Consider the following 13,047-nt stretch of genomic DNA (forward strand, 5'->3'; position numbering starts at 1 on the left):
ATCTGGTTGGAGGGAAAGGTGAATGAAAACCTCTGGAATGACTGATCGGATTCCCCAAGTCGTGTTTAAATCCACATAAGTGAGTAGAGCATGCATTTATGCACATCATATTAAATACATATGTACCAGGTGCATCCAGAAACTGCTTAAAAAATCTGTCCTTTTTAATTCGTATCTAAGAAGCAGAAGTGCTCTTTTGTGTTATTGACAACACAGAATAAACTTTACGAGTTTAGATGATTTAAAGCAGTTCTATGCTTTAGAGATTTCAGTCTTTCTCTACCTTTCCAATGCCTCTCCCCACCCTCAGAATGGATCATGGTGTGGCTGAAAGAGAACTGGACCAGGAAGCCAGAGCCCTGGGTTTGTTATGTGGCAACCATTGGTTGAATGCTCTTATTATACAGCATACTAGGCTTACAAAGATACATAGCACCAGTTCCTGTCTTTTACATTCCAAGAATGGAGCAAAACAATACAGAGAAAAAAGCAAGGGGTAGGCAGTGTGGCAGAGTGGTTACTCACTGAGGCTCAGAGAACAGGAGTTCCGATCTCAGCTCTTCCACTGCTTAACTGTCTGATCTTGGGCAAACCATTTAAAGATCCTCAACCTCAGTTACTTCACACGTTAAATAGCTTCTACAGTTAATAGGATCTATTAATAATTTCTGCCTCAGTATTATTGTGGCTAGAAATTGTATTTATAAAAGTTTATTATAAGTAAGTCATTGCAATGCACTGTGTTAAGTACCATGGGTATTGTATTTATTTATGTGACTCTAAATTGATTCCTTCAGTCAACACATCTTTATTGAGGGCCTACTATGTTCCTAGATTTGAGTGACAAAAGTTAACAAACTCTCCAAGACTGCTTCCTTTGTAAAATGAGAGATTTGGAATAGATAATCCCCAAAGTCCCTAAAACTTGGTCATATGCTCAAGGGGAAATTATAGAACTGCAGCCCCTTTTTTTTAACAAAAATCTTTAGCTAAAAATCTTTAACTAAAATTTGAATAATTACATTATTGAACAATTCCAATCAGTGAAACAGAGCCTATGTGGTTATCTGGTATATTTAATCAATAAAGATAATCAATTAGTATGATTTAGCTAGATGTGATATCTCAAGTATATCCTTTGTTTCTTTATGTAATTAAAAGTTTAATTCAAAATCCAAATGAATTCACTCAACTAATTTCTAATCAAATTGCTATGTTTTGTTTTATGTTTTCTTTTTTGTTTAAAAAGAAACATATTTGAATTAATTCATAGGTGTCTGTTTTCCTTACTGATTTCTGTAAACATGACTATAATAATTCTCAGTGAGATACTAAGGAAATCTAATTTTATTCATGAATCAAATAAATGAAAACATCGTCAGGTCTAGAATGTATCTAAACATTTAAAAGACTGAATTTCTCTTAAATGTTGCATATTTTTAAAAATGAAAGCCGCTATATTTCCTGGGCTTGGATTAATATGTAGAGTAGGAGTTGGTCTAATACCTGACCTACCAAGTTCCTATGTAATGTTATAGGTTGACGATAACACCTCACAGGAAAGAGGTAGGAAACAATGGTAACTACAGCAAGAGAAGTTTTCTAGCATAAGTAAAATATATGACATGACAATCAGCACGATGTAGTGTGATAGCAGCAATCCTGTGTAAACGAAGAGATTCTGTGCATTGCTTCTTCAGAACTGTGGCTTTCACTGACATTTACAAATGAGGATGGGAAAATGATATGACCCTTTCTGGGCAGTCACTGCCATAAAGCTGAAAAGCGTTGCAATGTCTGACACGTATCTTGTCAAGTTTGGATCAAACAATTTGGAAACACCCAATTTCTAGAGATGTAAGTAACATTGAGGAAACGAACAGGATTAGTTTATGTTGCATCAGAGAGACAGAAATACTCCTTTTCTACTCATGTATTTGTATTGTATTAAAGATTTGGTTCTTATTTAAATAAAAAAGCCCCCATTAAATGTCCCAGATAGCATTTTAATGGGTATCGTGAATCCTTAACTTTCACTGTTATCAAAGAAGTTTTTATGTTTTTCTTAGATATTTGCATGAGTATTTATAAATAGTAACCTGGATACATGTAGAAGAAATTTAAGAGACATTGTAGTGATGAAAGTTATTTTATAATTATTCCCAGTTTGTTAAAATAATTACTATTACTGTTAAAATATGTATTTAGCCAATATTTGAATAATTGAATCAATTTTCTTTCTTTTAAGTTGTAGATATAGACACCAACGTTAAAAGGAATTCTGGCAATTAGCTGGCTTATTTGCACCTAGGCATAAAACACGCTGGAAAACACTGAATGAATTCAATCTTACTGCTAATTATTTTCCTAGCAGTTAATAGGTAATGTCATTAGCACAAAAACATAATTAGTGCTCAATACACCTATTAAACTGAATCAAATTTAATTGAAAATAATCGTTTGTTGGTCAAATTTCTATTTTTTCCCAGATCTATTATTTAGCTAGTAAGAAATTATTTTTTCAGTAAGCTTGGTAATACATCTGCATGAGAGTGAACTCAATTGTTTATATGAAAGTAAGCAATTAATCGAATTTATATAGATTGATTTTCCCAACCAATTAAACAAACCAGATAATTACCAAATTTCTAGTTAAGTTTCCCTTTTCGGTTTAGTTTTTAAAATGAAAGGTGTATTTTAGAGACCTGAGCAAAAGTTAAATTTAACTATTATTTAAATTTTAGTTTAATTTGAAAGTTTTAAGGTGAATAAGTTTGTGTATGTGTAAACAAACTGCACTGTTTTTTCTTATTTTCTTTTTTTTTATTTTCAGTTCCAAGTTCTAATTCAATGACATAGTCCTGAAAGATTTGTCACATAAAGTATGATATGTGAGTAAACAACGACTTCTAAATAAAATATAACACTATTTTATTAAATATTTTTAATTTACACAAATGGGTTTACTGATATTGGGTATAAAATAATTAACTCCTCCTTCTATGTAGACTTTCTATTAATAATGTAGATAACGCCTTCTAACGGTAGTTTTACAATACTTACAACAGCATTTCTTTCAACTTCATAAAAAAGTAAATAGTTAAAGCACTGCACTTTCTCACATTTTTAATGGAAAGTAATGATGAGAAATAAAATAGCTAAGGACCATGCGTTATTGAAAATCTCAGATATGTTGATGTCATACTAACAGTAAAACAGAAACAAATTCACTAACAATTATAGGGGAAATTTGGTTAAACTAATAATATAAAAATGCATACAGACACATCTCAGGTTAAATTACTATAAGGGGTTCAACCCACGTTAAAAATCTTACCCAATCCCTACTCTGCAATTAAATGATATAGCATATATCCCTTTAAAATCCTGTATGTAGAATATACTGCATGTGTGCCCCCTCCTATATGTTTTGGTGTTTTGAGGGAGACAGAAAATCCGGCATCCAGGCCTGGAGCTTTCTGTCTATTGTACAGTAGCTGTTTCAGACCTGTGTGCTTGTGTTTCCGATTCCTGGGAAGTTCTTTTTGCCGCAGGGCGTGCCCTGAAACACATCAAAAGAACCAAGTCCTACAAAAGAAAAAAGAAACTCAAGTAGGCTTGAACATACAAAGAGAGGGAGAAAGAGATGAGAAAGGGGCCAGGCAAAGTGTTGAATACAAAATGAGTTCAGGCAACCCCAGGAGCTCTTCATCACTTACATTTATCTTATTCTGTGAGGGGGGCGTCAAAACCAGCCCTGACATAAACCACCCACTGCCATTGACTTTGACTCTATGTGTGAGCATGAGTGCGTGTGTGTGAGTGTGTGTGTGTGACAGAGAGAAAGAGAGAGAGAGAGATGTATTGAACATAAAAAGGAACAGATTTCATGAGGTGTTACTAGTACCTCACAAGAATTAAAAAAGAAAACATTTTACAACACAAATGACCAAAGTCCCAAGAAAATAAATTTAGCATGGTTTCTGTGTAACTCCTCTATAGTGTTTACATCAGAATCTTCGAATTGTGCATTGCTTTAACATCTTTACTGCCGTATCTATATTGCACCTGCTGTACTTGTTATCATAAAGCATGTAAGATTTTTAATTTCTACTTGCAATATTTTGTGCATGTTTTATATTTCAGGGCAAAAACCCATAGTCAACATCTCTGCAACAAGATAAATTCTCTATGATAAATTAAAAAAACCATAATTAAGGGTCAAGGATCCAAATAACTGAAGGAATAATGGAAATGTTTTCTAAATCTATGCTAATTCCATCTTTGAAAGTAACACCCCCAAATTCTGACCCTGTGTCCTGTTTAAAAGTGCAATGCAGTTGATAAACCCCTTGTGCAAAAGATCATAAGTGCATTTAGGTGACTGTGTCAGGTTTTCTTAGCAGACTAAGCCGAGCTCTGCTCCAATGGCCTTGTTTGAACATACAAAGTGTTTCAGCTGACCGGCAGTCTGGAATGAAAGGGAGAATCCTCATATCCTATGTACATGCAGTGGAATTTTGTAGCCTGAAGGAACTACAGTGATCTTTAAACTCATTTTCAGACTTTTCCTCTGTTTTTATTTTCTTCCATTTTCTTAAGCAAATAAAAGAATTAAAATTTTCAAATAATTTACAATTTGGGGGCAATCACACTCAACTCTGATACTGTGACATGTCAGTAATTATCAAAATAAAATTACATCATTTCAATATCATTTATATAAGCAACTATCCCAAAAACCTGTCTTGAGAGAAAGAGAGAAAAAAGTAGAATTGATAAAGAAAAATTAAGCACGAGTACCAATTCTGAATGTTGCAAGTCGTGGTCCAAGTTTTTTCTCCCTCCAAAACCACACCTTTTTTGGCCAGGCGCGGTGGCTCACACTTGTAATCCCAGCACTTTGGGAGGCCAAGGTGGGCGGATCACAGGGTCAGGAGTTCGAGACCAGCCTGGCCAACATAGTGAAACCCCGTCTCTACTAAAAATACAAAAATTAGCCAGGCATGGTGGTGTGTGCCTGTAGTCCCAGCTACTCAGGAGGCTGAGGCAGAAGAATCGCTTGAACCCAGGAGATGGAGGCTGCAGCAAGCCGAGATTGCCCCAACGCATACCAGCCCGGGCAACAGTGTGAGACTTCGTCTCAAAAAAAAAAAACAAAAAACAAAAAACACCTTTTTCAAATATACTGCAGAAATTTACCGTATGATTTTATGTGGTTCCTTTTTTAAAATCGCTTACCTTTTTCTGATTAGCATTTATGCCACTGCAAAGTGTGAATACAACAATTGAAAAAGCAGGCAAAAGACTTTCCTAAAGATTAAAAACAAAAATGTAAAAAACTACAACCATCATCATACTGCATCCAGTTGCCAGGTGTGTGGCGTTTCCTGGCTGTACAGTTCCTATATCTTCAATGTTAGGGAGAAAAGGAAAAACAGCACAACATTCTTTATGTGACCCTCAGAATCCCAAGGGTCCTTCACTTTGCAGGTTTTACAAGCCAGCCTGAAGGTCAATGTTGTCTACCATGATGCCCCTGAATGTCAAGGTGTTCCTTGGGATCTAAAACTAGGCTGTAAAAATAAATTAAAAATTGTCCCCACCATCCATGAGACTATCACAGACAACAGACAATTAAACAACTTATTACAATATACCAGGTAAGAACTCTAATAGAAGTATAGTCATGTGTTGCTTAACAATGGAGATCCATTCAGGAAAAATGCGTCATTAGGTGATTTTTGTCAAAATGTGAACATCACACAGTAAGTATCCTCACATAAACCTAGATGGTATAGCCTACTACACACCTAGGTTATATAATATAGCATATTGCTCTGAGACTAAAAACTGGTACAGCATGCCACTGTACAGAATACTGCAGGCAACTGTAACACAATGGTAAGTATTTGTATATCTACACATGTCTAAACGTAGGAAAGGGACAGTAAAAATATGGTGTTAAAATCTTATGACACCATTATTATATATGCAGTCTGTCATTAACCAAGACATCCTTATGCATCATGTGACTGTATGGGACAAATAAAAGAGAGCCATACTCTGCAACATTCTGTTCCTGGGTAAGAAGTCCTTAAGAAATATTAGAATTTAATGATTTTAATACAGCAGAGAGTTGTTTGCTGCACAACTTTTTGTTCTTTGAAGTCATAGGGTCCCTCAAGTAAAAATGCCCTCAACCTTTCAAAAGCCTAGCCATCCCATAAAACCAGTCCTACCTCCTCCATGATTTCTTCTTTTATTATTCTAAAACTTTATCTTCCTCTCTGCAACACCACTATATCTATTAGTCTTCATTATTTAGCTTAGTACTTGGTTATGTGGAATCTTTAGGTGGTTGATATTGTTTTATGTAATATGATAGATGTATCTCCCAACCAGATTATGAGCCTATCAAGGGCAGACTTTATGTTGTATACCCGTGCATCTTCTATTTTCCAAAGTACCTAGCTTAATTTAACACAATTACAGTAATAGATAATTAGTAATAGCTTAATTTATTTTTTGGTGGAGAAATGTGTAAATTTTGCAAATGAGTATTTCTTCACACTACATGCTAGTCTAAAATTTCCTAAATGTTTTTTTATGTAGCACCAGTTCTAAAGATGCCAATAAACATGACTCAAAAACTTAACTTCATGTTGAAATGTTCGGGACATATTGATTTAAACATAGTTAAATAAATTATTTTGTACTGGACTTCTCAAAACCTTTAAAACTTGTATAATTAAATATTCAAGAGAGGTAGATAAAATGCAGTGTTTCCCCAATGTGCCTAATGAGAAAGCCGTTTTTGAAATTAGTGTTCACAGACCTTACTTTGGGAATTCTGGTGTCTTCCAAGGTCTTTAGAGCTGATTTCTACACTTAGTTCAGTCGAATTACTTGCTGAAATAACTGGTTGGTTGATTCAATTAACTGGTAAGTGCTATCAATCCACTAACACAATTAGAAACACTCAGTCTTCTCTAAATCCTGTAACATGTTCTCCTAACAAGGACATAGAGGTAAGGATCACACTGATCCCTTCCGACGCAGGCCTAAGTTAAGATTCACAGTTTGTGTCCACATTCAAGGTTCCTGCTGTTGATTTACAGTTTTCGATTCTGTTATTTAATGGCTGAAATATGCCATCTACTCCTCAGGTTTCAAGAAAAAGGGAAGTTTCTTATTTAAGAGCATATATTCGGCCGGGCATGGTGGCTCACGCCTGTTATCCCAGCATTTTGGGAGGCCGAGGCAAGTGGATCACCTGAGGTCTAGAGTTTGAGACTAGCTTTACCGATATGGTGAAACCCCATCTCTACTAAAAATACAAAAATTAGCCGGGTGTGGTGGCATGCGCCTGTGGTCCCAGCTACTCGGGAAGCTGAGATATAAGAATTGCTTGAACCCCAGAGGTGGAGGTTGCAGTGAGCTGAGATAGCGCCACAGCACTCCAGCCTGGGCAAGAGAGCAAGACTCCAGGGGGAAAAAAAAAAAAAAAAGCATATATTCATATGGGTAGGCTAAAATGCATTTGACAAAATCATATTTGATTCATGATTATAAACATAGTACAATTTATATATTTATTATTAATTGTTAGTGTTTTTAAGTTTATGCATGGTCTGGAACCAATAACTAAAAGTCAAGATGTAAGATTCAAGATCTAAGGAAACAGGCTCCAGGATTTCATGTGTGACTGTATATCGACACCAACTTTGGTAGAACTCTCTGTTGACTCTCCATGTGAGAGCGATACTGCCTTTATTTTCTGGTGAAGATATTGAAGGCCTTATCCAGTCTAAACTACCAAAGTATCCTAATCCGGACATGGATGAACTCCAAAGCCCTCCCTGAAACAGGTTCTATTGAACCAGCAGCCAATATGCTCTGGTTTTTGACGGTTGCCTGGAGTCCAGAAAACCTGTGAAGCCCTACATGGGAGGGAGGTGTGCATCAGCTATCATCACGATCCACTTTGTTTATGATGGACATTTAAGGTGGAGCCAATGCCTTATAAGTAGTGATGGGACCATGGAAAGCCAAACTTTGTCTAAAATCAACCTTGATGTGACCTTATGCTTTATTTCCCCACAGGCTTCATCCCTGCAGAATGAAACTACAATACCTGAAAGAAGGAATGCCTGGCCTTTAAGGCCATGTTTGAAACTTGGCAGCAATACCTGGAGAAGCCAGGCATCCAGTCATGGCCTGCACCAATCATCACAAATGGGAGGACCCCTGGATGACCCATAACCTCTAGCAGCACAAGAACTGCTGATCTGTTTTCCACCTTATTGATTTCAGGACCCGTTAGATCCTGTACTCAAAACTGGTGAGCTAATGTCTTATCTCCTAAATTAAAAACTCCTATCCAGTTCAAGGAAGCTGACTTCACCAGGTTGTGACACACAGAAATCCTTGCTGTAATCCACTCATAGAAGAGTAACAACAGGACTGCTGCTTTCACCCACAGGTCATGGATCTTGCCTGCGCCAGCCCATTAGCCTTAGAAGGATGCTTCTATGCAGTGGACTTCTTGCCTAGGCGTCCTGGTCAAGAGCACTCACACTAAGGTCCAAGTCTATACCACAGTAGCTTTGTCCTCAGCTTCCATCTGTGCACGATTTTAAACTCTGGGTCTTAGGACTTCTCATAGCCAAAGATCCAGGGAGACATGAAGGACCAAGGAGAATGTGCCTTGGCAGAACTTAACCAGAAAAAGACAGACAGCTCTTCCAACGCTTATTGAATCACTGGTAATTGTGGTTAAACATCTTTGGAGGTTTTTATCACAGAATTCTCTCCATATTACTAGAACAACATTATTTCATACTTACCAAAATTGGCTACTTTCCTCCACACCAAGGGACGTTACCTTTATCCCCAATGGCCATCAAACGTCTACATTTTGCATGGATTCCTGGCTAATATAGAGCCTCCAGTTTGAATCCACACTTGGTACGTGTGTCATTGTAAACAAAGATCACTTGGATCTTAGGATTACACCCTGGAATTTCAGTGCCTGTATATACTATCCACCACTAAGATAAGTTTGTTTTCCTTATACCCACTTCCACATTCATTTATAATACCTCTTCAATGCAAAATGTATTTTACAAGTAAAATAGGGAAGCATCATATGAAACATCCCAGCCCCTCATGAACTCAGTCGATTTATATTGAGGACCACTATGTGCCAAGCACTGTATTACATTTTGGGAATACAATGATGAATGAGTCAGAATCCTTTCCCTAAGAAGTTTGCATTCTAGTGGGGAATCCAGATGATTAAACAGCATGAAGAGTGCTAGAACAGGCTAACAATGGCCATAAGAATTCCCTCATCTCTGTTCTTTAACCACCCAGGGAGCTCCCAGTTGCCCAAGCTGATGCACAGATGATCTATTATGCCAAAGCAACGTAAAAGATTAAAGCCAACAAGCAGCAGTCCAGGAGGAGCGCCTACAAGTAGTGATCCCATGGGTTCTTTTACTAATATATTATTTCTAAATAATCTGACTTTTAAACAAGTTAGGTGTTCACTTACTGAGCACCTTCCTCATTATGTCATCAAACTGATAACCCTCAAGTTGTAGCTGCTCACAGGTGAAAATCAGGCTATAAAGTCAAAAGACAGAGCTTCAAGTTTGGGTCTTGGTGCTTACCGTGACTGTGGGCAAATCACCTACTTTCTGGCCTTTGGTGTCATTCTTTGCAAAATAAAAGTAAAAACATTATATACTCTACCTACCTCACAGGGTTGTTGTGAGAATCAAGTGAAATGTATGTGAAAGCACTTTGTAAACTTTGTTATTTTTAATCACCCCATTTCCATGGGTTCTTCATCTTCCCTACCTAATACAATACTATAATTCACCTGCAGGATGTACTCTTACCCACTCTGTTCCTACCTCCCACCTCTACGCAAGTGAATTGTACAAAGAAGATGAAGTACATGCCTTCCTGGATATCTAGTTTCAGATGGAAATTCTGATACCTCACAGAATGACAAAGAAGTAGTCCGGAGGACCAAAACTGGGGCTCTACTGCCATAGAGACATTCCACCATTAACATACCACTGGACCTGGATATCAGCCAGCCCTCTTGATGGACAGTTGTCCACAGAGAACCCATTCTTGGCCCCAGAGAACTACTGCAGTGGTTCAGGGAATCATCTGGGTTCTTTCTGGCTGCCAGGGGAGTCACCAGCCATTCCAGAAAAGCGCATACTTCTGAAAATAAAGCAAGAAGTTTGGTTAAAGGAGACACTGACCCCATTAAACAAAATACAAGCCATCCCTGACTGCCTGACCTGTGATAATTGGGCTGCCAAGGGAGATACCTAGACACTTATTTAAAGCAAGGATTCAGTGACACATTTCTTCATTTAGCAGTTTATCCCTGATGCCAACCTGACTCTTACTTCTCTGATTTTTGATGTGTCGACTCCCTGTCTGTTTAACAGACCGATGATAAGATGTGTTTCTGGCTTTAAAATCCCATATGTTCCCCTTACACACAAACACACAAACATCCACACAATGAGGAATGCCACCATTTTTCCTATCTTACCCACTTGACCAAGCATCGCCTGGCCTTCCATTTCTGATTATTTCATATGCATTCTGATTGGCTGATCCAATTTGAGTTCAGTCTCACTGGACCAGTCGTAATGTATTCCAGGCTGAAACCCTGACTCTCTTTCAGTCCTGTGTAGAAGCTTAGAGTGCCCATGAAGCCACGATACTGATACCCAGCAATCCTTTAAACAAAGGGAAGTCTTTCAACTTAGAATACACATGCTTATCCAAAACTAAGGCCATATTAGCATGTATCTCCAGGAATAACATAAAGTTTCTATGAAATTTCTTCTGAGTGAATAGAATGGTGACTATGTACAAAAGATCTGATAGAATTGGCATCCAAGAAACTTTGTAACAAGGTCTTAAGCCTAAAATAGAAAATTTCAACTACAATTCATTCTTCAGCTTCCTAGAGCAAGGAAGGCAGATCACAGGGAAAAATCGATTCATTGTTTATATCAGTTTCCAAAATATTTTCAAACGGAATAGAAAATAATCACAATTTCCTTCTTGCTATAAGTCAGAATGGCTGACTTGACACACCAATTCAGTGAACTGAGAAATTCCAAGACTTTTTCCTATGGCTATAATATTAAAAGTTAATTTTAATACCTAAAAAAAAATCAACAATTAAAAACAGTGTCTTATATTATAGTTTACAACCACCACTTACTGTGGGAAGGGAGCCAGAGAGACTCAGAGTACCCGCCACCCAAGGTCAAAGGCACGGAGCCAAAGGATCCAGCAAAGAGCAGGCCCAAGCCAGGAAGAAAAGCTGTTGCTGAAATGTCAGACCAAGCATATGAAACAAGATGATCTCTAGGTCATGGTAGCTGAGAAAGGAGAATAGACAGATCCAAGCTGGGAACCAAACTAAGATGTTGGAACAGGTACCAGAGTGAATAAGACTGGGCAGGGGATGGAGTCACCTACAGCCACATGTTTGTCGTACAGTAGTCTTTCTTGTAAGTTGCGATACTACATCCTAGTTTCTTTTTCAGAAGTAAAATCCTTGATATTACTGATGTAGCTTACATAGCCAGCCCCAAGTAGAAAACTCTTCCTTTCCCACAGACATACTTTTTACTATCTTGGTTGATATAATTTTCTTTTTCAGAGATTTTTAATTTTTTTCATGAATCTTTGATAGATTATTTTATCAATAAAAATTTTGTCAATAAATAATTTTCCTGATTGAACTCCAAGTCCTTCTTTGGTGATTAAAGTTGGTAATAAAAATAAATTACTTTAATTAATAGTTTGTCTGTACTTGCTTTCCCAAGGCTATATGAGAGGGAGACGATGTTCTAACACAGATAACATATGAGTGAGCTCGAAACAATTATAGTGAAACACCAGCCAGGGGTAGCCAAGGTGACGTCTGATAATGAAACACGGTGAACATTTCAAGTTAGCTTCAATCTACAAATTGTACCTCTCTTTCAAAAGTCAGAGGCAATCAACTCTGCCACTGCTGCATCAGAATGCGGAGACTGCCCAGTGAGAGACAGACACTCAGGATGGAAAGGAATAATGCAGGCAGCATTTTGCAGAAAGAGGTATCTGAATGCAGAGACCAACCACTCCCCATAGCTGGGGAGAGTGCCAGGCTTTTCAGAGAACTCACATTAGAAGTTTCAGCAGTAGATGGAACTGGGCCAATAGACACAATGGTGGGGAGAGTGGGGAAGTTTCTGTAATTAAAGTCTGAACTCTGCACACTTTCAAACAGACTAAGAGCTCTCTACTATTGGCAACAAGGACTTTTTTTAAGTGATTGTTCTAACTGAACCTGGTAAGGCATGAATCACTGTGGAAAATAAAGAAAGTCAGTGGAGTACAGACTTTGGGTTAAGAATGAAGAAAATAATCTGAATGGCACCAGGAGAGACAGTTCCATAAGCTCTATAGCAGGAGATACTGGAAGTTACTAACAGAGGAATACTGCTGTGTGTCTTTTCCAGTATGCCATATACATAGTTAGGCTTAAACTGACTGCTTGGTAAATTACAACTGGTTTTTAATCTTTCGTGTGGATTCGGTTCTTGTCTATTGAATTCTTGCGTTGTCTTTATAAAACCCAGAATTTATAGAGAACTCCTCAATATTAACAGAGTATCTGTTGATATCTGAATCAGATAGATGCTAACTGATAATTACAATCAATATTCCAGAATGGTCAAGCAATTCCTCACTTAATAAAATTTATTTTGAACTGAATATACATAATTTATACCAGCAAGATATAATATCATCTCTTACAGCAGCACCTACTCTAAATATAATCCCAAATTCCGCATCTTTCACTCCCCACAAACAAAACTAAATATCTGTATGCTGAAAATCAACACAGAGAATTTTTTTTAATAGGTCAAACTTTGGTAGTAAGTAAACTATTATTTGAAGCAACTACTAAGAAAAGGCTAAACTTCTTGAAAGCATTCTTTCTTT

The 13,047-nt window shown here is 37.3% G+C and overlaps 1 protein-coding gene across 1 annotated transcript in view; it reads left to right on the forward strand.

Moving 5' to 3' along the window:
• GRID2 (glutamate ionotropic receptor delta type subunit 2) overlaps window positions 1-9,833 on the forward strand; it is a 1,522,941-nt gene extending 1,513,108 nt beyond the window's left edge. The window contains exon 16 of the mRNA XM_063663917.1: window positions 8,107-9,833. Coding sequence (XP_063519987.1) covers window positions 8,107-8,265 — 159 coding nt within the window. The 3' untranslated portion in view covers window positions 8,266-9,833. The remainder of the gene's footprint in view (window positions 1-8,106) is intronic.
• The last annotated feature ends 3,214 nt before the right edge of the window (window positions 9,834-13,047 follow it).

Source organism: Pongo pygmaeus, chromosome 3 (genome assembly GCF_028885625.2).
Source record: "Pongo pygmaeus isolate AG05252 chromosome 3, NHGRI_mPonPyg2-v2.0_pri, whole genome shotgun sequence".
NCBI lineage: Eukaryota > Metazoa > Chordata > Mammalia > Primates > Hominidae > Pongo > Pongo pygmaeus.